General features: G+C 46.4%; 1 protein-coding gene across 1 annotated transcript in view; it reads left to right on the top strand.

Moving 5' to 3' along the window:
* The window catches only part of FAM234B (family with sequence similarity 234 member B), a 36,351-nt gene that overhangs the window by 4,545 nt on the left and 7,488 nt on the right, over positions 1-24,318 (top strand). Inside the window, exons 2-9 of the mRNA XM_032645262.1 lie at positions 5,954-6,352; positions 9,830-9,928; positions 13,471-13,659; positions 15,124-15,254; positions 20,146-20,293; positions 20,622-20,763; positions 21,770-21,913; positions 22,086-22,167. Of these exons, the coding sequence (XP_032501153.1) occupies positions 5,954-6,352; positions 9,830-9,928; positions 13,471-13,659; positions 15,124-15,254; positions 20,146-20,293; positions 20,622-20,763; positions 21,770-21,913; positions 22,086-22,167 (1,334 nt within the window). The remainder of the gene's footprint in view (positions 1-5,953; positions 6,353-9,829; positions 9,929-13,470; positions 13,660-15,123; positions 15,255-20,145; positions 20,294-20,621; positions 20,764-21,769; positions 21,914-22,085; positions 22,168-24,318) is intronic.

The following is a 24,318-nucleotide window of genomic DNA, read 5'->3' as shown; positions in this document are numbered from 1 at the left end:
TTCTTTTTGCTGACCCCAGTAAGGATATCCTTTCTAAAATTGTTTTTTAAAAAGTTAATTTATTTTTTTAGGCTCTACCAGGTCTTAGCTGAGGCACACGGGACTTTGCTGCGGCATGCACGTGGGATAGAGTTCCCCGACCAGGGATTGAACCCGGGCCCCCTGCATTGGGAGCACGGAGTCTTACCCGCTGGACCACTAGGGAAGTCCCTAAAATTGCTTTATTTTCTTCCATCATTTTCCTGAGCTCTCCTTGTTTACTTTTCATCTTCTCTATTGCATTGTCATTTCTTCTTAGAAATACTATATTTTTCTTATGAGCCCTTATTTCAGAGAAGACTATTTCTTGAATTTCTCGGATCCCAGGGGGAAGTGTAGGTTCATTATCTCTTCCGTTTCGTGGTATAATTTGTCCAGCCTTCGTTCTGTAGCCGGTTTCGTCCGCTAGGTTTTGTTGTAACTTCTTCCTTAGGTATTTGTAAAACTTTGCAGTAGCTTATGGACCAGGTACTAATGATGGCTCCTCTCTGATTCCTCTTCATATCTAAATGGGTGGCTGCTTTAAAGCCGGCTATTGGCTGACCCGTGGGCAGGAGCTGAGTGAGCTGGGGCAGCTGGAGGCTGGAACCTAATGTAGGCTGTCAACTCAGATCCCTTTCCCATCAGTGCTCTTCCTTTGCGAGTGTTTCCCTCCCGGCTGGCGTTTGTCACAGGGCCTTAGAGTGCTGGCTAGTGTTTACTTCTCTTCGCTTCTTGTGCCAGTTATCAATTTATTGCCCCTGAGCTACATATTCAGTTTTGTTGCCTGATCTGTGAAAGTGGATCCGGACCCTTTAAATACCAAGTTTGTCCTTCCTGGGATACAGTCTCCGCATCCTAGGATACCTTTTGGATTTCTCTTCCCACATTTACATTTACTCTCCTATCACTGTCTAATAGTTCTTTATATGAAACTGTCCTCTTTGAATTACCGTCTGCTTTCGGTCTCCCTGTTGGACCCACACTGTCCAAAACATCCTCCAGTCGAGAACTGACGGTACTCCAGCGCTTGTTCTAACCTGCCGTGCTGCCAGCCTGCTTCTTATAAGGAGAGAAGCTTGTGCTTTTTCTCCTTCAGTCTTAACCTCGCCTTTGACTCTGTGGTGTTGAATGGGGCTCATTGGTGCTTCTGGGACCCCAGACTTTGTCTTTCTGAGCAAGAGATTATTTGGTTTGGCTTTATATCCGTGGAACAAGGGAGGCAGCATAACTGATTGGTTAGGACTGTGGACTCTCATCAAATTGCCTGAGGTTGAATCCCGGCTTTTCTTGTTAATTCTGTGATCTTAGGCAACTTACCTCTCTCTCTATTTTCATCTTTTTGATGAAAATGCGAATAATAATAATACCTACCTCTTAGAGTTGTTGTGGGGATTAAATGAGTTAATCCCTGTAAATGCTTCGACCAGTGCCTGGCATTGTAGCTCTCAGTACATTTCCAGTTGACATCCACGTCATCACCATTATTAATTCTGTGAACTCTGCTCATTGCTGGAGACTTGAAATGTATGTCCCTGTTCTTACTGTACTTCCTCAGTTGGATACAAGTTTCACTGCCTTTGGCAATGGTTTTCCATAAATTCTAGTTTGGCAATGTGGCTGTTTCCCTTCCCCTCCCCCCCCAATTTTATTTCTTTTTATCCCCCCGCCCCCTGGTTTTAGGAAGAGACAGACAGAAAGGCCTTCCTTTGCCATCATTAACTAGAAGCACATAATTTTGTTAGAGGGATCAGTTCAACAGCGGCTTGTTTTCAAAGAATGACAAAGTGAGAGAGAGGCATGGACATATATACAGTACCAAGCGTAAAATAGATAGCTAGTGGGAAGCAGCCGCATAGCACAGGGAGATCAGCTCAGTGCTCTGTGGCCACCTAGAGGGGTGGGATAGGGAGGGTGTGGGGGAGGGAGACGCAAGAGGGAAGAGATATCGGATATATGTATATGTATAGCTGATTCACTTTGTTATACAGCAGAAGCTAACACACCATTGTAAAGCAATTATACTCCAATAAAGATGTTAAAAAAAAGAAAACAAAAAGAATGCCTGCAATTTATTTTTATAGATTTATTAAAGAATTTACAGATCTCTGCAGCGTGTGCAGTCGAGCTTTCTTCCTGCCTGTGATAGTGTATCATACAATAAAAGTGCATTTCCTTTAAACCGTTTTGTTTGCCGGTATTTCATTCATGATTTCACTTTGGCAAAGGTGCTGTTTTAGGCTGTGTTTGTTGCAGGGTGGAAAGTGACTAGCAAGACTGAATTCAGTAAGGGTCGATGCTACATTTTTCACTAAAAATTGTGCAATTACAGGACAGCTTGAGTGTGTGTAGAAAGTGCGTGGGAGTTTTAGTTGCATCAGTTGTGTGATGGGGCTACCAAGGAAGCTGGCCTGATCCTAGGTTACAGGAATTGAACTGTAGTGTCCTCTCTGACTAGGGAGGACACCGTTCTGCTCTTCTCTGCCCTGGTCACACTGCAACCTGGGGACTGTATTCACGTCTGGGAACCATCCTTTAAAGAGCACAGACATGTCACTTTGTGTCCAGAGGAGAGTGACCAGGATGTTGTGGAGCATCTGAAACAATGCGTCTTCAAGTAATGGATTGAAGAGGTAGAGGTATTTAACCGGGGCTGAGGAGATTGGGTCAGGCAGTGGGGAGATAGAATGCCAACCATAATAACAGAAGCTGAAATTTACTGAGTGTGACCCTAAGGCAGCACTGAGAACCATGCATATGTTATCTTATTTAATCCTCGTAACAGTCATATGAGGTAGGAACGATAATTATCCCATTTCACAAATAAGGAAACTGAGGTTACTAAAGTGAAGAAATTTAATTGAGGTCACACAGTTAATGAGAGATGGAGCGAAGATTTGACTTAAGGTTGCTTATTGTAAGGACTTGAGCTTGTAAATACCGTATCTTACGTTTCTTATGATTGGTATCTTCAAGTATTATGCATGGGGAAGAGGGGTCCCAGAAATTAAAACTAAGACAGGTAGTTGGCAAATGCCCAGACGTAGATTCCTGAATCAGAGTAAGGCGCTGCTTTCTAGATGGGAGGGTAGTGAGTTCCCTGATAAGGCTTCCGCTGAGGTGTACGCTGAGTGTGACTGCCTGGTGGGCGTTGGTAAGGAGGCGCATATTTGGAATACGGGTGGAGGTGGATTATGTGACCTTCAAAGTCTCTAAGAACCCTGAGATTTGGGGCTGCTGTATATGTTTTCCTCTTTGTCAAGTGTATTCTTTTTTTAACTTGAAATTTTAAAAATTGTGGTAAAATACACATAATAAAATTTAGCATCTTAACCATTTTTAAGTGCACGGTCTGGTTAAGAATACTCACATTGTTGTACAACCAAGCTCCAGAACGTTTTCGTCTTGCAAAGCTGAAATTCTATACCCACTAAACAACAACCCCACCATGGACCTCTCCCTCCAGGTGCTGGAAACCACCATTCTACTTCCTGTTTCTGTGAATGTGACTACATATAAGTAGAATCATACAGTATTTGTGTTTTGGTGACTGGCATATTTCACGTAACATAATGACCTCAAGACTCATCGGTGTTGTATGTAGCAAGTGTCAGAATTGCCTTATTTTTGAAGGCTGAATAATACTCCACCATATGCAGGCAGCACATTTAAAACATTCTGTCAGGTGTATTTTTTTTTAGCAAAAAAAAAAAAAAACTTATAAAAGTGTTAGAGTTAATATTACAACAACCTATGGTTCTGTTTGCAAACTGTTATAAATAAAGTTATCTGAGATGGTTAGGGAATGATGGGCCCTAATTAATAAAACCATTTGGTTCATAGAGGAAATATAAAAATTATGGGAATCAGCTGCACTGACTCTCTGGCATATCCTGGAGGTACTATTTTGCATTAAATTTCTAATAATTGCTTAATTTTCTTATAATTTAATACCTTAAAAAATCAAACTCAGTATTTATTGGACAAAATGAAGTGACATCACCAAGATCCCAGTGACCAGAGGCAGAGAACATGAGAAATTCTTCCTTTTCCCCTTTTAAATATCCAGGTTGTATTTTCTTTTTTATATGTCTTCTTAACAAAGGATTTAACCATAGAGTTTACATTAGTGATAGCTTACCAGGTAATTTCCAAAACCAGCAACTTTTTCTTGGTTTTTATTTGGCTATAGCCTAAAATAAAGGCATAAACTCATCCAGTCGCTGGCTGCAAGGGCCAGGGGTGGCTCAGAAAGAGGTGGGCTTAAGCCCCCTGTAATGTCTGCCTCTGGCCACCCCTGCAAACATATGGTCTCAGTCAAACCAGGGAGCTTGTTGTGTAAACCAGCCTCAAGACAAGTCCTTCACCTCCTTGTGCCGGCTGGATCCCACCCCTCTGGGCATGCAGGCTCAGAATAGCAGTTTTCAGGTGACTACTGTTTACTGAAACATGTACTGAAAGGGCGATAGATTTGCAGGGAGGTTCTCAAAAGTAAGTTTTTGGTAAGACGTCTCCAGATGACTTTCAGCATTTGACTTTCTCCGTGGTTTCCATAGCAACAACTGGGAAGTCACACATATTGGCCAGTGAGGAGCAGGCCAACTGTGCAGAGAACAGTTGTTCTAAAGGTTTAGTGGAGGGAGTTACCTGGTGGTCCAGTGGTTAAGACTTTGCCTTCCAATGCAGGGGGTGTGGATTCAATCCCTGGTCAGGGAGCTAAGATCCCACATGCCTGGGGGTCAAAAAACCGAAGCATAAAACAGAAACGATATTGTAACAAATTCAATAAAGACTTTAAAGAGGGACTTCCCTAGTGGCGCAGTGGTTGGGAGTCTGCCTGCCAATGCAGGGGGCATGGGTTGGAACTCTGGTCCGGGAAGATCCCACGTGCCACGGAGCAACTAAGCCCATGTGCCACAGCTACTGAGCCTACGTGCCACAACTACCGAAGCCCGCATGCTTAGAACCTGTTGTCTGCAACAAGAGAAGCCACCGCAATGAGAAGCCCGCGCACCACAACAAAGAGTAGCCCCTGCTCGCTGCAAGTAGAGAAAGCCCATGCGCAACAATGAAGACCCAATGCAGCCAAAAATAAACTGAAAAAAAAATAGACTTAAAAAAAATGGTCCACATCAAAAAACCTTCAAAAAAAAAAAAGGGACTTCCCTGGTGGCACAGTGGCTAAGAATCTGCCTGCCAATACAGGGGACATGGGTTCGAGCCCTGGTCTGGGAAGATCCCACATGCCATGGAGCAATTAAGCCCGTGTGCCACAACTACTGAGCCTGCGCTTTAGAGCCCGTGAGCCACAACTACTGAAGCCTGTGCACCTAGAGCCCGTGCTCCACAACAAGAGAAGCCACCACAATGAGAAGCCTACACACCACAACGAAGAGTAGCCCCTGCTCGCTGCAACTAGAGAAAGCTCGCTCACAGCAACAAAGACCCAATGCAGCCAAGAATAAATAAATTTTAAAAAAATGTTAAAAAATATAGTTTAGAGGAGTCGCAGGAAAGATCGGAACATCACCAATCTAAGATAATCAAAGGAAGTATGCACATCAGGTGTATGGAAGGTTTCATAGAGGAGCTATGGTCTATTTCGTCAGTCACACAAATTAAGAGAGGGCTTTTTAAAAAAAAAAAAAAAACAGCTAAAATGTATTTGAAATTTGCCACTTTCTCTGTTTCTTTTCCAATGTTCTTAAGCTCATGAAAACAATAATTCTAGAGCACTAATTTTCTTTTTTTCCCCCATTCTTTCCCCCTTTTTGCTGGAATCTATTTTATAGACGGCTCCAAGGTTCAGGCTTGTCAACGTAGATTTGTTCCGTTCTGTTCTGTGTGTTCTCCTAGGTGTTTACTGTTGCTGTGTGTTTGCCGAAGGTCCCTCCTTCCAGGTTCTCCTTGACCGTCTGGCTTTCTGTCTTTTCAGGGAAGAAGAGCCCAGACCTGGGGGAGTATGACCCCCTCACACAGGCCGACAGCGACGAGAGTGAAGATGATCTCGTGCTTAACCTGCAGCAGAAGAACGGAGGGGTCAAGAACGGGAAGAGTCCGCTGGGAGAAGCACCAGAGCCCGACTCGGATGCTGAGGTCACTGGGGCTGGGAAGCCCCATCTCTCGGAGGTCACCACGGAGGGGTACCCCTTGGAGCCCCTGGGGGCCCTGGAGCAGAAGGCGGCCTCCTCCATCGTGTCCTACGTGCGCACGTCCGTCTTTCTGCTGATGCTGGTGATCTCCATGGTCCTGGTGCTCGTGTGTGCCTTCCTGATCCCCTGTCCCCCCCGAGACCTGCACAGCACGTGGAGCCGCCACTTGGGCCCCCAGGGAGGTGAGCTGCGGGATTTTTAGCTCTAAGTCTGTAAAACTTCATGATCGCGTGTCATTCCGGCAGGCTTCTGATTACGTTGAAAATTTCCTCCAAGTCTTTACAAATTAACGTGTGTGTCATCTAGCATTTCTCCCCCTGTGTGTGGAGGTGGTTAGGAGGTTAGGATTTGAAATGAGACAGAAAGATGGATCTGTATGGCTCCAAAAACTTGGGTGGATCGCTGCGCTGTGTGTCTCTGGGGAAGGTCTTAATTAGACGCAGGGAGGAGAGAACCCTGGTTTGCTGAGTCTTGCTGTGCAGCCCAGCCTGCATCAGGGGAGAGCAAAGCTGTGGGAAGGGCGGTTTACAGAGAAAAGTGAAGCTCCCATCCTAGCCAGGCCAGAGGCCACAGCTCCTGTAGGGCCCTTGGGGTTTTGTTGATTGTAGAAGCCTGATCTAAATTGAATTTTCAAATAATTTCTTTTTTTTAATTTTCTTTTTCTTTTTCTTTTTTATCGACGTATAGTTGACTTAACAGTGTTGTGTTAGTTTCTGGTGTACAGCAAAGTGATTCAGTTTTGTACACATCTTCTTTTTCATATTCTTTTCCACTATGGAAAAGATTTGTTACAGAATATTGAATATAGGTCCCTGTGCTAGACAGTGGGACCTTGTTGTTTATCAAATAATTTCTTTTCAAGGAAAAGAGAGTTGCTTCCTTGCTGCAACTTTTCTTTCTTGCTCCTAACGGTTGGGATGGTGCTACCCAAGGAATTTTGTCTCATTTTGGAGCAGGTTTCTTTATTTTTTTATTATTATTATTTTTACTGAATGAAAGTCTTAAAATTTTACCGTACTTTCCAATTTTCAAAAGTTTCACACACATGATTTCTTGTAAATCCCTTTTTTGTAATCCCCTACCCCTGCATTGCCCCTCCTCCTTCCCTCTCCCCACTGGTAACCACTAGTTTGTTCTCTGTATCTGTGAGTCTGCTTCTTGTTATATTCAGTAGTATGTTGTATTTTTGAGATTCCACATATAAGTGATGTACGGTATTTGTCTTTCTCTGTCTGAGTTAGTTCACTTAGGATAACACCCTCCAAATCCATCCATGTTGCTGCAAATGGCAAATTTTCTTTCTTTTTTATGGCTGAGTAGTATTCCACTGTATATGTGTACTGTATCTTCTTTATCCATTCATCTGTTGATGGACCTGTAGGTTGTGGAGCAGGTTTCTTTAAAACAGCTTGCCCTGGGTCAAGATTGGGGATCCCATCTAACTGTCGGTGCTGAAAGGTCCTGTCCCTCGAAAACTGCACCAGGCTGAAGGGGCTCAGAACACACCAGCCCACCGTGGCGCTTTGGTGTATTGACTATTTTGAGTTAAAGGCATTTGACCAATAGCAGGTGCAAGCGGGCCACTCTGACCTTCGATTCTTCCCAAAAGCAGGAGATGAAACTCCCAGGTGAAAGATGCCCTCCCTATTCCAGGAGGAAAGAACACTCTTATCACCAGAGACAGGGGGTTGAGGCAGAGAGACATTTGTACAAACAGACCTTGTTAGAGTAACCCTCATCTTCCTGTAGTTCCCTCATATATTTTAGTTACTTTTCCAGTCGCCACTCTTTGTGCTATGCGGAATATAAACACTGCGGTTTAGCCACGTCTTTGGGTCTTCATTTAACTGTGGGAACTCCCATGCACATGCCCAGTTTTATTAAATAAAATATGAGTGCTTTCCCCTTGTTCATCTGTCTTATGTCAGTCTCAGCTAGAAACCTTAAGAAGGCAGAGGAAAACTTTTCCCTTCCCTACGGTATGCCCACACCCCTGCATCATCTTGATCTAGAAACATTTTCTCTCTGACCCTTCTCTGATCCCAGCTGAATTAGCTTCTGATGAGTTCTTCGTTCTCATCTTTACTTTCTCTTAAGGCAAAACTGGGTGGATATGTCTTACGATATGTTCCTACACATAGAATGTCTCTCCCTCTCTTCCTTCCTTTTTTGTTTTTTCTAAGTTAGCTCTTGTAATATTTATATACAGCGTAAAGACTAGTAATGAATTCTTGGTGTATCTACCACCGAGTTTAAGAAATAGGACCTTGTAAAGATCTTTGCAATTCCCCATGTGTCGCTCCTGACCGTATCCCCCTCTCCCCGCCAGAGGTTTCTCCTCTCCTGAGTTTTGTGTCGTTATTCCTTTACTTGTGTTTAAAGTTTTACCACATAGATATGCATCTCTAAATGATATATTCTTTAATTTTGCCTGTTTTTGAATTTCATATAAATATTGATATAATCATGTAGTTGTCTGTGACTTGCTTTTTTGTTCAGCGTATTTAAATAATATGTTGGAGGTTTATCCGTATCAATGTACTGTCACTGGAGTTTATTTTCACCACTAATTTTCCATGGTACGAATGTCCTATGGTTTATCGATCCACTTCACTGTCGATGAGCATTTAGGTGACTTCTGTTTTTTAAAAAATAAGTAATGCCGCAAAGAAGATTCTTCTGCGTGTTTCCTGTTGGAGTGTGTAAGGATTTCTCTAGGGCATAAACCTGGGGGTGAAATGGCTGGGTTACAGGATATGTGCATGTCCAGCCCTAGGAGTTTCTCTTAAATTATCTTCCGTAGTGGTTGTACCAGTTTACACTTCCACTAGCCATGTGTGAGTTCTCTCCGAATTTGGAAAGCATCCTCTGACTCCACACTGTTTGGAGGTGTGTGTGGGCGGGTGGTGGCATGACACTACCTACCTTGTCACTGCCGGGTGGAGATGGAGGTCCAGGCTCCCATCAGGCCTCTGCTGACACCAGGGCTGGGCGGCTGCCCCGTTAATGCTTGGTGGGGATAGAACCGTAGGCTTCCCTCGTGTATGGAGGCCTGAGTGCTGCTAGGTGGGGATGGGAGCCCAGCCTCCCCACCCGGCCTTCTCTGACCTGATCCTGGTGGGGTGAGAGGGACCTTGTTACAGCCCGGCAAGGGTTTCCTCTTGGCCTTTGCTATGGGGCTGGCTGGGACCACAGTTTTGTCTGTGGCGTTTGGTCGGAGTAGAGCAGTTCTTGTGGAAAACTTTTCTGTCTGGCTAGGCTGTGCCTTTCCTGTCCTTTGGCTGGGGACCAGCTCTTCTGGGGCCTTCCGTGTGTCCCTGTTGGCATTTCTGGGTCGCCAGCTTCTGCAGCACCCTGTCTGGGATATGAGGCCAAAGAAAACCCAGGGGAGCCACCAGCCTGTCCTTCCTTGGGTCTCGCCGTCCCCAGCCGGTCTGCCTTCTCTCTGCCTTCCAGAGTCTTCTCATGTTTGTTTTATGTTTAATGCCCAGGGATTCTAGCTGTCCTTGGCGAGAGGCACAGGCAGAAGTGGGTGTGTGTATCTTTTCTAGGACCCAGAAGTCTGCCTAGTTCTTACGGAGCATTCCCTTTCCAGCCTGGAGCAGGGAGCTGGTCTGTCTAACTTGCCGCGGACCCTGTGTTTCTCATGTGTCTATCAGGTGGGGACCTGTCTCCACTGGACCTGGCAGACGTGAACGGAGACGGCCTGCGTGACGTGCTTCTCTCCTTCGTGACATCAGGGAATGGGAGCACCGCTGGTAAGAGGGTGTCTTCGGAGGCCTCGGCGGGAAAAGCTGGTTGAGCGGAGGGTGTGAGCTCAGAGGATGCACTGGGGCTGCCTCCTGAGCGGGCTGCAGTGAGGAGAAAGCCCTGGGGGATCCGGCACGCGCGATGGGCCTCGTCGGGAGGCTCCTGCATGTACATAACGCCTGGTTCAGGGAATCACAGAGCATGAGAGCTGGAGGGCGCCCCGGGACCAACCTGAGACCCAGGGAGGAGGTTCCTTGGCCGCACGCCTGCCCTGAACAGCGCCAGCACTTAGGTTGCTTGAGTTTTCTCTGAGTCGGTTCTCCCTGGCCTCTTAGATGATGGTAAACATAGACTCTATCTACCTTCCCCTCCCTGGCAGAAAGCTTTTGCTCACGTTCTGACGTATCTTTATACACATACCTCTTGGCTGGGTGTTTTCCTTTGACCCCGTCTGTTTGCTCTTCCATCTCTGCTCTCCATCCTGCTCCCCGCGGGATGGGAGGCTGACCCGTACGCATTACGTCAGGTCCCAGGCCTGCAGACTTCCACTGGGTTTGGCCATTGGGGAGCACAGGCCAGAAGCGAGAGGAGAGGAAGAGAGTGACCAGCGGGTGTTTATTCCCCTGGCTCCCCTCTGCCCGGGCCACCTCAGGCTGGCTACATCCTTGCTCAGAGGTCACAGCCTCTCTCAAGGTGGTCCTCTTACAGGACTTTCTTTTTCTCGATTCCAGCAAATGCTTCCTCCCCCTGTCTCTTTGGGCCTGGGCATGGCAAAAGTTCGGAGGGGCTGTACTATCTCTTGTGGTTTCCCTACACCTCGACCACATCTTTGTAAACAGTCTCTTTGTTAAACCTCCACAACCTACCCTAATTGAGTGAGCTGGGCTTTTTTGGGACCCCAGCCGATACAAGTCAACTGCAAAAAGAAAAAAAAAAAAAAAGTTGCTTTTTCATTATAGGTACATGGGGGCTTTTGGTTTGTCCCGCAGCCTCCATTTAAGTGCATTTGAACTGAAGTCTGTAAACTGATACAGGAACTCTGGTTTGAGGCTGAGGATGGCCTCCCAACTGTTTTTTAATCATTCAGGCCTTGGAATAAACATTTAGGTATGTTATAGAGGATTCTAGGCTGCATGCCTCTCTGACGTTATTAGAAATACCTTTCTGGGGCTTGCGCAATATGCGGGAGCAATTTGGGCATAGCTTTGTTTATGGGAAGAACCTCCAGCCTAGAAATTGACTTTTATACGATTGAACCTTACTTATGCCTATGACTTACTAGCCTTTGAAGTAAAAATTTCCCCCTTCCACTTGCAGAGATTTTTTTCAGTCATTTGGTATTTTACGTGGTTTGCTACATATCAGGACTCATGATGGCAAGGCCGTGAGTTGGGACGCACTATGGACCAGCCTGATTTGGTTATAGATTATAAAAGCAATAATAGCGCTAACTAACACATGGTACTTTGTATGTGCTATGCACTGTTGTAAAAGTACATAACATATTATGAACGAGTTTATCCCTCAGTGTACCTGTAACGTGGACTAATATTATTATCCCCTTTTGCAGGTGGGGAAAGTAAGGGATAGTGAGCTGAAGGAACTTGATCAGTCTCACAGCTGGTAGCGGTAGCGCTGGGATCCAAACGGTATAGCCGGTAGACTCTGGAGTTCCTGCCCTTGACCCTTATTGCTGTCAAATTGCTGTGCCCACAGCCCCAGCCAGTGGGTTCAAAGATCTGTGCCACTGACCATGAGGAGGATTGTGTTTCTTATTCGTTTGTTCATTCATCCAACAACCTGCTGTGCACCTTACATAGAGCTGCACTGGTTCTTTTGAGCTAAACAAGAGGAGTGTGGTCTCTGCCTCATGGAGTCGTGGTGTGAAGGGAAAGGGATGACCCATCACCACCGGGAAAAAGACAAGTCACGCAATTGATGTGGAGTCGAGAGGGCCATGAAGGAGGGAGGACAGCACAGTCTATTAATCAGAGCATCCCTGGGAAGTCCGGGGGGTAACATACATCGCTGAGATTTGTCATGTAAACCGCTGCTTCTGGCAACAAGGTCTGAAAGGGCAAACCAGTGTGTCACTCGTTTTTAGGTTGTATGTTTAATTAGCAGTTCTGAGGAATAGGTACAAGGAAGCTCTAACATGTCCTTATCCTTCTTAGCTGTTGCTAGAAGTGAAAAGTGGAAGTGTGTGAGGTGGGCCGTATCCCTATCCTGAAAGTGGATGTGAAACCGGCACGAGAGAAAGTTATTATTCTGATAGGTTAATTGAGTGACATAAAGGGCTGTTTGTTAAAGAGGTGAGCTGCTCGAATCCTTTGCCAGCTAGGTATAATGGTTGCCCAAGTATTCTTTCTTGACTGGGGCTAGATCAGCTGATTCGCTGGAACTCTAGACCAGGAGGACCTCCTGATCTTTGCTAAGTATAACCTTCAGGGTTTTTTGTTTGTTTGTTTCACTTTTTGGCTGTGCCACTCGGCTTGTGGGATCTTAATTCCCTGACTAGGGATCGAACCCATGCCCGCTGCATTGGAAGTATGGAGTCTTAACCTCTGGACCACCAGGGAAGTCCCCAGGTTTATTTTATTTATTTATTTATTTAACATCTTTATTGGAGTATAATTGCTTTACAATGGTGTATTAGTTCTGCTTTATAACAAAGTGAATCAGTTATACATATACATATGTTCCCATATCTCTTCCCTCTTGCGGCTCCCTCCCTCCCACCCTCCCTATCCCACCCCTCTAGGTGGTCACAAAGCACCGAGCTGATCTCCCTGTGCTATGCGGCTGCTTCCCACTAGCTATCTATTTTAGGTTTGGTAGTGTATATATGTCCATGCCACTCTCTCACGGTGTCACAGCCTACCCTTCCCCCTCCCCATATCCTCAAGTCCATTCTCTAGTAGGTCTGTGTCTTTATTCCCGTTTTGCCCTTAGGTTCTTCATGACCTTTTTTATTCCCCAGGTTTATTTTTTAGAGATTGTTTTCTGCTCTCAGGGAGCATTTGCTAGCGATGATTAGAATTCAGGTACTTTGCTTCCTGCTCTATACATATTCTAGATCAGTGTCAATTTTCTGAGCCTAGCTTTGCTTCCCGTTTTTTTGTTCGTTTGCAACCCCTCCTTTTCCATATTCTTGATGTTGCTCCTTTTATTCAGAAAGCACTTGGCTGCTAGATATGATCGGCGCTTTGCAAAGCACTGAGGATGCAGAAATGAACGTGATGGGCTTTAGCCTTAAGGATATCCCTGTTTAGCGGGGGCTAAGGTGACAGACACATCAACAAGTGTGGTGGGAGAGTAGAGGTGCACACGGGTTGCCTGCAGGATGTCGTCTTACATGAGAGATGTGTTGAACAGATGTGACAGGTACTCTGTTTGCAGACCTTGTTGCCAGAAGTACAGGAGGGAGCTGAGCGTACAGGTCTGAGCTGCTGCCTTACCTCTATTTCCTTTTGGTTTTCTAGACCCCTGCTCAGCTCTCCCTCTTATCTCCTCTGCCTCCTGCCCTTTCTTGTCTCTTGTGTGCTTTTAGGTGTCTCAAGGCCACCTGCTGTCCTCGTGTGCCTTTCGGGGATGAATGGCAGTACGCTCTGGTCTAGTCCCCTCCCCGAGGAGGCCCGAGATATTACCTGTCTGGATCTAATGCCAGGGAGAGTGGCCGAAACCGTCTGCCTTGTGACGGGGACACACAAGATGCTCAGCGCATTCAACGCGACATCAGGTAAACATCCCTGACTGCGGGGCTTCTCTGGTGGCACAGTGGTTGAGAATCCGCCTGCCACTGTAGGGGACGCGGGTTCTTGCCCGGTCCGGGAAGATCCCATGTGCCGTGGAGCAGCTAAGCCCGTGCGCCACAACTAGTGAGCCTGTGCTCTAGAGCCCGCGAGCCACAACTACTGAGTCCGTGTGCCACAGCTACCGAGTCCGCGTGCCACAACTACTGAAGCCTGCGCGCCTGGAGCCCGTGTTCCGCAACAAGAGAAGCCACCACAATGAGAAGCCCACGCACTGCAACGAAAAGTAGCCCCGCTCGCTGCAACTAGAGAAAAGCCCGCGCGCAGCAACGAAGACCCAACACAGCCAGAAATAAATAAATTAAATAAAAAAAAAAAAAAAAAAAAGATCACTGACCATGAGAGATCCCTGTTCCTGGGAGGCCTAATCTCAGGTTAGAACAGTCTGGTAGGGAAGGGACCGTTCCACTCTCCCAGTGGGAGGTCTGATTTCCTGCTCTGCAAGGTGGATATTAAGGGAAATAAGGAGAAAGGGTTTGAGCAGAGTGAGTAATAGATCCATGGTTCAACCTGCTTGGTGATAGGATGGGGCTAAACTCAGTTATCCAAACAGAACCTATCCCTAGGCTTTCAGTTTCTAAGTAATCTCCCTTCTCTGTTCTTTGTATAGAAGACCATGGAGCTTTTTCTCTTTGTTTTCAATATTTGACATACAAGGGTTCATATGTGAACTTGGGCATTAACCACTGAAAAATATGCCAGGGAAGAATCTAAGGTCTGTGGAGGCATGTTGATTTGGCCTCTTTTATCTTTTTATCACATTCAGACATATGTGACAAAAGGAATGGAAGAGAGTCATATAATGAAGGCTCCTTACAGAGCCTTATACTTCCAGTGTGCCCATTAACCTTCGACCTGAGTGAAGCTGAGTTAAATAGCCGCCTTCCTCGTTGTAAAGGTTGGAGTTTGGGAGTGGGGTTCTTCTGAGTGAAAAGAATTTCTGTGTGAGTTAACTCTAGCACTGAATTCCTCTTGAAAACCTTTTATGATTTCTCTACTTATATGAACACGTGGTAGAAGGAGCGAGTTGGGCTTCTGTTTGGCTGCCCCTGGATGGTTCCTTAGGAGTTGGAATCATCTCTAACAGATCAATTCCTCCATCCCAGACAAGTGGGCTCTTCTTTCTTAGAGAGTCTTCAGCATGTCCACGTTACCTAAAAAATCCAGGTGTGAAGTTATTACGTGGGCTTGTTAGCCAGATACTTGAGGATTTCAGTTCATACTCCCTGCTCCATTTCTCCCCAGTAAGATAAAAATGAAAGGAAAAAGTGTGTAGGAGTTGCTGTCTGTCATTCAGCCCGTTGAGTCTCATTTCTGGCCTGGGAGCATTGCACCTGCCTTTGGCAGAGGCAGAATCCCTAATTGTGATGAGTGTATTTATCTTTCCCCAGGGAAAGCCATTTGGACTTTAGACCGACACTACTTACCCAACGGTACCCTGGCTGCCCCAGGCGTGGTGCTGCCAGACCTGGATGAAGATGGCATTAGAGATCTCGCAGTTCTGGTCATTGGGGAATTGCAGGTATGCTCCGTGTTAGGTGGTCCTTGTTTCTTACAGGGAAAGTGTCAACTTTGGTCATTTCCTAGTATCGTCATTAGAAACGCTGCTTGAAACCTTCTCATTACAAGGGCTTAGGTTTAAATAAATTCTCTTTGTGAGATTAAGTGAGTAAATTACCATTATGAACCCATTTTCCAGGTTCCGTTGACCGGTGTGGCAGAGCTTGGGAGCCAGATAGGTCTATGTTTGAATTCCTGCTCTACTGCCCTGTGGCCTTGGGCAAACCACAGAGCCCATCCCAGCCCTGGTTATTTCGTATGTAAAGCGGGGATGTTATCCTACTTGCAGGATGGTTATGAAAATTAGAACTAACATATATGAAATGCCCAGAGTGGTGCCTGTTTTCCACCCAGCGTACACATTGTCGGTTTGACTATATATATTTAACTTTTATTGCAGCTATAAAACAGTGAGACAGACGGATAGAAAGCTCATAAGATATATAGAGAAAAAAATTGTAAGTCAAACAAGTAGCAACAGCAGAGCCCAAAGAAAGAGTCGTTCAAGCTGTGCCTGCTGGTTGTGGTTCTGGTACAGTGGTCCCTAAATTATGCTTCTCAGTTATGCTTTGCTGGAACTCCAGTGACCTGGAACTAGTTATTCTCTGCACAGATAAAATAATAGTAGTTTTGTTGTTTTTTTTCCCCGTAAATCACAGGAAAGAATGTATTAATGGACAGAATTATCTCAATTTTAAGTTTTTATTCCTGAAGCTTTTCTCAGAGCTTCTATCAAACTTTCTCTTAGACTTTTTCTCAGACTGTCTAGTGTGAGTCTGCCAGGAAAGGCTCGTGGACGACAATCAGCCTGGAATATTTGTGGGAAAATGTGCCTACCGATCATTATGCCTCATTTGATGGCTTATTTTAATTTTACTAGACCTGGTTGTGATTTTTTTTTTTTTTTTTGGCGGTACGCGGGCCTCTCACTGTTGTGGCCCCTCCCGTTGTGGAGCACAGGCTCCGGACGCGCAGGCTCAGCGGCCATGGCTCACGGGCCCAGCCGCTCCGCGGCATGTGGGATCTTCCCGGACCGGGGCACGAACCCGTGTCCCCTGCATCGGCAGGCGGACTCTCAACCACTGCGCCACCAGGGAAGCCCTGGTTGTGATTTTTGTAATGTATATACGGAGTGGAGTTACAGAATCTGCAAGTAAAATTATTTAGAATGGAATTAAACCTATCAGTACTTTACAGTTTTCTGTCAAGAGCACCATAAACTAACTCAGAGAGCTCCACCAGTCACAAGTTTCAGGAGCCCTGCTCTAGTGCCTCAGATGAGACTTTACGTTGGTGAGGTGAGAGAAAAGAAGATAGACGGTGAGGGACAATTCCGAAGGCTAGTCGCTTTTAGGGGTCCTTTCTGTTTGTTTTTCTTCAACTGGTCTCAAAGTAGACTGAACCAAAATGTCAGGAATTCTTCACATAATCTTTTTTCATTCCAGTCACTGTGAATAAAGAGACCTGGGAGTAGGGAACATTTTAATGATTACATCCATCAGGGAATGATTCTCAGAAGGTCCCAAAGTGGAAAGTATGGGGAGTTTCTTTTTTTTTAATTTAATTTTTATTTTATATTGGAGTATAGTTTGTTTCCAATGTTGTGTTAGTTTCAGGTGTACAGCAGAGTGATTCAGTTATACATATATATTATATCCATTCTTTTTCAGATTCTTTTCCCATATGGGTTTTTTTTTTATCTTTACTGGAGTATAATTGCTTTACAATGGTGTGTTAGTTTCTGCTTTATAACAAAGTGAATCAGCTATACATATACATATATCCCCATATCTCCTCCCTCTTGCGTCTCCCTCCATCCCACCCTCCCTATCCCACCCTTCTAGGTGGTCACAAAGCACCGAGCTGATCTCCCTGTGCTATGCGGCTGCTTCCCACTAGCTGTCTATTTTACGTTTGGTAGTGTATATATGTCCATGCCTCTCTCTCACTTCGTCCCAGCTTACCCTTCCCCCTCCCCGTCTCCTCAAGTCCATTCTCTACATCTGTGTCTTTATTCCTGTCCTGCCCCTATGTTCTTCAGATCCTTTTTTTCTTAAATTCCATATATATGTGTCAGCATACGGTATTTGTCTTTCTCTCTCTGACTTACTTCACTCTGTAGGACAGACTCTAGGTCCACCCACCTCACCACAAATAGGGGAGTTTCTTTTTAAAGGAATTCTGGTTGTTGGCAGAAGCATAGCAAGACAGTGAACAGGTTTGTGTGTCCCGAACAAGTTTAAAAATCTTGGCCTTGACATCACATCTGTCTTCTAGCCAGCGGTGGTGGACGGGATGACAGTTCAGGTCTGACTGAGGGACCCTCCCTAGCAAGGGGGCTCTGTTACAGGAATGGCTTCTCACCGGCTTCTACTCTGTGCCTTTTTTGGTGGTGGAGGGAGGGGATATGGTGGTGGAGGGAGGGGTATGGACTAGTCTCCATTCTGCCTGGAAAGTGATAGTCAAGACTAGAAAAATCTTGGAGAAGTGGTGGGTTCAGAGCAGTAGCTTCATCTTCATACTGACTTTGCTGACCTCTGTACCAGCAAAAAAGAACCTGAGGAACGTGTTTGCTCTGAGCTGCAGATGTGGAAGGAGGAATGAGACGTATTAGGTCTATGATATAGAGGGGCGGCATTCTTGGATCTGGGGCTGGAGTGAGGCGGGCTTGGGACACCTGGACGTGGTTGGGGTTAGAGAACAGAGCTGGGCTAGCAAGTCAGTGGGAAGGGACCTTAGAGGCCATGAAGTTAACCCTCTCACACTGTGCTACAGTCGCTGATACGCTGTTCCAAATACATTGGCACCCATTCCCTCTGAGTCCTCAGGCTGATGGCAATGGTGCTAATTTGTGAGACAGTCCATTTTGTTCCCGGCCCACTCTAGAAAATTCTTATTGGTGAGAAATCTGCTTTCTCATAGCTTCCATTCATGGTGCCGGCTTCAGCTCCATAGAATACTCTGAATCTAATCCTCTTTCTACATGAAAGCCCTTTTGCTGGAAGCTTGGTCCCTCTAAAGCCTGCTATTCTCAAGGCTAAACAGTCCCAGTTTCTCACACTGTGCCTCACGCAAGTGATCCAGACCCCTCTCTTTCTCGATTTCTTTCTTTTTTCACTACACTTCGTCCGTACCTCTTTTATAATATGGTACCCATAAATGAAAACAGTGTTCTCTTTGTAATATAACCAGTTATATCAACATAAGGAAATTGTTGCTTCTTTTGATATAGACTCTGTTTATCTATAAATGCAGCCAAAGGCTGTGATAGCCTTTCTAAGAATCAGTTTTTGTTTATAACCCGTTAAAATACCCACGTCTTTTTGCCCTACTTCTTTCATTTTTTTCCTTCCAGTTTTATTGAGCTATAATTGGCATACAGCACTGTTTAACGTGTACAGTACAATGATCTGACTTACGTGCATCGGGAAATGGTGACCACAGTAAGTTTAGTGAACATCCATCATCTCGTATTGATACAAAATTAAAGAAATAGAAAAAAATTTTTCCTTGTGACGAGAACTCTTAGGATTGCCTCTCTTAACTTTGGTATATAATGTACAGCAGTGTTAATTATGTTTCTCACGTTGTGCATTATATCCCTAGTACTTACTTATCTTATAAGTGGAAGTTTGTACCTTTTGACAGCCTTCATCCAATCCTCCCTCCTACCATCCTTCCCTCTAGTAACCGCAAATCTGATCTCTTTTTCTGTGAGTTTATTTGTTTTTGAAGTATAACTGACCTACAGCACTGTGTTAGTTCCTGGTGAACAGCTTACTGATTTGATATTTCTGTACCTTTCAAAATGATCACCACGATAAGTCTTGTTCCCATAAAATACCCACGTCTTAATTAATGGCCTAATCTTTTCTTCCAGATTTCGATCCGTCTTCCAGTCTAAGACTTTTTGGAATTTTGAGTCTGTCAAGCAGCATATTACCTATCGCTCTCAGCTTTGTGATAAACTTGAATTCTGTTCATTTAGGTCTTGGATAAGAATGATTAACAGGAATGAGATAATAGCTGGGTGCTGTGCCATTCCACTGAAACCTCCCTCTGGGTTGGCACTGGCCCTTTCTCGGGGTACACTGAGAACCACATTTCTTTATCTTGTCCGTAAGAATTCATGATGATAAACTCTGTCAACAGCTTTACTGAAGTCAAGATACCGATGTAGTCCTTATACTTCCCAACCAGTGACTCTATTCCCAAAAGAAAATCCTCTAGCGCAGGGGTTGGCAAACTATGGCCTGCAGTTCGTTTTCATAAAGTTTTATTGGGACGCAGTCACGCAGTCATTCATGTATTATCTATGGCTGCTCTCACGCTAGAGTGACAGAGTAGAGTAGCTGCTATGGAGACCATCTGGCTGGCAAAACGTCACATATGTACTGTCTGGCACTTCACAGAAAAGGTTTGCGGATCTCTGCTTGGTAGTGAGGTTGATGGTGGCCAGGCCGGATGTGTATGTCGTGACGGGGGCACACTGCCTGCGCTGATTCTCCTGGGACCAAATGTTACTGGGGATTTCTGGGTATGGGGGTAGAGACCGGGGGTCGGCTGTACTCTGTTTAGCTCTAGGCTAGAGTTCTTTGCCTCAGGAGACTGAGGCAACAGCTGTGCTTTGGAGAACTTGCCCGAGCTACCATCTAACAAGGGAACGGGGCATTTGCCCCACTTTCTAACTTCCAGGGAAATAGAACGAAGTGGGCTTGGCTTTGGGTTTTCCAACTTTGGGAGGTGTTTCTGACCTCTTAGCTAATGAAGAAGCAATGACTAGCTAGAGAAACGATTTGATTCGGAAACGATAAGGCGTCTATGGAGTCAACACCCGTCTTTCACTTCGTCAGCCAGATCTGTGCTTCCTGCTGGTGTCTGGCCGGACGGGGAATCCCGTGGGCCGACCCGTGAAGTACAACATCGTCGGAGTGGGGAATCTCATCGGCCCTCAGGTTTACATCACCACCAACGGGGCTGCCTACATCCTGTTTGGCTTTGGTAAGAAGCAAGGCTCATTTTTGCTACTGTCCCCATGGGTGTATGGTGAGGCCCTCCTTATGTGACGTAGAGAAAGCCTGGAGTCACTGACACCGGCCCTCTGTTACCTCCTCTGCCCGGGCCCCCTGCCGCGGGGCATTCACTCTTCTCCAGTGAGAAGCTCTGCCCAGCGTCCACTTAAGCACTTCCCCACTAGTTCCCTGCTGGGCCGGGCGGGCTGTGTTGGACCCATCCACCTGCCCAGGCTCTGGGTCTCTCACTCCCATCCTCACCCTGGGAAAATGCTGTAAAGTTCACCTTCTCCGTGTTGGTTCTTCTGTGCTGCTAGGAAATATCCAGGCTGTCGCCCTGCGGGACATTTTTGTTCAGGCCCAAAATCGAGACAGCTTACCACCTTCCCTGCAGATAGACGAGCCCGAGTGGGAGAGGCGGAGATCCATCAACCTGTCTGAGCTCATTGACATTTACAGGTGGGCAGCCGTCTGGCCCCGTCACAGGGAAACCGAGTCATTGTCTGGTTGGGCTGGTGACACGTGGGCAGACGTTTGCGGGGGAAACAGTGCTGGCCTTCATATACCACCTTCTGACCTGGTTAAGGGGAGTTACAAGGGCTCTTCTCTGGGTGACGTGAAGCATTGACGTCTACGTGTGGGTGACCATGGCGTGTGATCACTTCGCACCTGGGCGGCGAAGAAGGATATTTGTTTGGCGTGGCAGTCAGAGCAGGGCAGGGTGAGACTGGGGAACCGCAGGCAGGGAGATAGATTTATTTAGCACAACTGCTTGTAAAACTGCTGAAGGATCGGCCTTACTCTTCGCCCGTATTTTTCTCTTAGTTGAAGAATCACTTTGGCAGAAGCAAAGGCAGCATCCGTGAAATCTTATTTTTTTTCTTGTTTATTTCTTAACTAAAAGCATGTTGTTTGTTATCTGCCGTGGATTTTACTCATTTCACCCCAGGCCTGGGTAATAATTGTCTTCGTTCTTTTCCTCCCAGAAGCTTCAAATCATTTTCTAGCCTTTTCTCAGGCAGTATCACATTGTGTCAGTGCATTTGACAGATGTTACATAGAGTGGTCCCGGTTGTACAGAGGGAGAAGTAATTGGATGCAGTGTACAGCGTGAGCAAGCTGTCCGAGCTTCATGACAGTTTCAAGCATCCTGTCCCGACCTCCGGCCCCTTCCCTGCCACTGTCCTCAGCTCTGTTACCTTTCCCAGAGCATCCAGTGTGAGATGCACTTCTCCTGTCAGTTCCTTCTGAACTTGCCTGAATTTTCTAGGGCTCCTTGGTTTCTACAGAAACCAAGAAAAGGAGCTTCAACTGGAATGGCAGAGCGCCCTGCCTGACAAGACACTGGTGGAAGACAAACGCAAGGGTCTATACAAACATGTACGCCAAGAGGAAAAGCCCCGGTAAGCAGGGCAGGAATCTCACCCAAGCCTGAGACTAACTGTCGGGGTCTTGTTTAACTCAGCGATGGGGTGGAGCTGCTCCAGACGGTGAAGGTGCCGGGTTCCAACAGCAGCAGCCTTCTGATCACAAGCAGCCAAGGCCTCGTCCTGCTCCAGGGGCAAAACCTCACACCTTCCTGGACCTTGAGCCTCCAAGGCCTGCACAGGTTGGCAGTGTGCTCCTCACGTCTGCTTTTCGTTCCACTTGCCCGCGTTGCAGAATCACCCAGAATGATTGCTCGACATCTGGGGCTAGTGCAAGGGAAGGGGGCGGGAAGGAGTGAGGTTCTCCTCTTCTTCTCCTTCGCTTCCTATCACTCACGTTGTTCTCACTTGCAGCCAGCCTACTCCTGGGTATTTCACGGATGATGAGACGTTAGACTTCCTTCTGCAGATACCGAATGGAGTTGGGCTGAAAAAGGTAAAACCTGGGGACTCAAGATCAGTCAAAACATACATCCAGTATAAACTTGGTGTCCATCCCTGCGCTAGGCATCGTGGGAAATGAAGAGAACCTAAAGTATGGTCTCTTCCTTCAAAGAGCTCCAAATCTAGCAGAATGGATAAAATGAAAAGTCACAGTGCATTGCTAAACTCTACAGCATCAGAAGCTTTTCTAGCTGCCCTCCTTCCTGTGCAGGAGTTCATTCTGGATTCTCAGTGTACAGGAGCCTTCTGAAGTCTCTTGATGGGGAAAGGCAGGTATAAATAAATGTGCTACTTCAGTACACGTACTCCTAGATTCCACAGAAGGTGGGCAAGCCGGGGTGGCTAGGATGTTACGGAGGACTTCATAAAGGCGGGGAAGGTGAGCAGAGCCTTGCAGCTGAACTGCGTTTCTGGAGGAGGGTGGGCAGGCAGGCAGGGGCAGGGGCTCCAGCTCCCTGAGATAGACGGTAGGGTGTGTTCCAAGGACACACATAGGTCACTCTGATTTTACGTCAGGTTGTACATTGTGAGGATTTAATGACTGGATAGACAGTTTTCATTCCTTTAACATTACAGGCAGAATTCGAGTTTTTAAAATTTCTTTTTTTTCGTAATCGACTGAGCGTTTTGGTTTATCTTCAGCATGAAATATGTATTTATATACGATTGTACCCTGTTCCCTGAGAGTGACTTCAGCAAACACTTAATCATTGCCTCTCATGTATGCCAGGTTCTGTGCCAGGTGCACAGATGATGGCTGTGGAGACACGGCATCAATGAGAACAAGCCACTGCCTCGTGTGGTTCAGTCACCGGGGTGCCTGTACCTCGGACGTCGTGGTGAGTGCTGGAACGGAAGTTCGCACGATGCCACAGGGACGTGGGGAGCAGATGGAGGGAAGGGTGTCGAGAGATGCTTCCCGTCATTTGGGCGTTAGATGTGCAGAGTCACGAGAGCAGAGGTTTGCTGGATGGATATAGGAGGCTGGGCAGAGGGACCTTCCTAACAGAGTGGTCAGGACGCGCTCAGCTGCTGGAGGGCCTGAAAGCCAGGCCGCGGAATTCAGATGAGGTGTAGAGCCTAGGGTTATTTAGTCAGGAGTAGGGGACAGATCTGAGGACATAAGTACCACTTCGGGGAGAGTCTTCAGGCAGTGCTAGACAGGAAGGAAGCAGTGTCTGAGTGTGTTTCAAAGATGATTCAGGTAGAGACTGAAATGTCCGTTGGCTTTCCCAGCAGGATGAAGGAGGAAGGGTACATATGGGTTGGTTTAGAGCTGAGATGCTGAGGGCTCAGGCTTGGGTTTTAGTCCCTGACTCCACTACTAATTGGTGACCGTGGGCAGATGACACAGCCTCACCCAGCTGTAGTTTCGGCATCTGTGAAACGGGAGTAATAAGACCACTTGCCTTCATAGGGTTGTCGTGACGGCTAAATGGAACAGTATGTGTCACTGGCTAAAGTGTTTTAGTGCAGTGTCTCTAGACTTCTTTTCTCCCCGAGACTAATGAAGGGAATCTTGGACTGCTAGCCTGCTTCCCCTCTGCTTGCTCTCGGCGAAGCAGAGTCTGATCCTGGGCAGAGAACAGCAGGCCCAGGACACTGGGGGCACAGGGAAGGGACTGTCGAAGGAAGTGCAGGGCAGAGACACTGAGGAGAGAGGCCGTGGAGATGCTGGGGCTGGGGGTGATGGGGGAGTTTCTTGGGAATTTTGGCAAAGGAGAGGCTGTTTTGTTCTAGAACTGTGCGGTGTGAGGTATTTGGGGTGACAGGAGATACAAGTGTTGCCGGGGATTATAAATCTAATCCCCTTAATTATCCCTTGAGAGATGCAACTAAGGAGTGAATTTTTCTCTTAATTTTATGTTTTTGTGCCTGTTCAGACTATGCTCTTTTAAATTTGAGACTCCCTTTGGGCTGAGCTGCACCTGCCAGGATGCACACGACAGAGTCAAACTTGTAAAGCTTTTAGCCCAGGGGACGGGACAGAGCTGTTGCCGAATCACGTTCCCCATAATCGTAATCGTGGCAGCTGCGTCGCTGGAGGGAAGGGATGAGGGTCGGGTTTCAGCCCCTCCACGGTGGGATGGCTGCTCCGTCCAGGACTGTCCCGAACGCAGAATAATCAGCGTCACTTCCTGTC

This window comes from Phocoena sinus, chromosome 10 (assembly GCF_008692025.1).
Source record: "Phocoena sinus isolate mPhoSin1 chromosome 10, mPhoSin1.pri, whole genome shotgun sequence".
Lineage (NCBI taxonomy): Eukaryota > Metazoa > Chordata > Mammalia > Artiodactyla > Phocoenidae > Phocoena > Phocoena sinus.
Note: the sequence above shows the minus strand (reverse complement) of the source record. Positions and strands in the feature narration are given on the sequence as shown.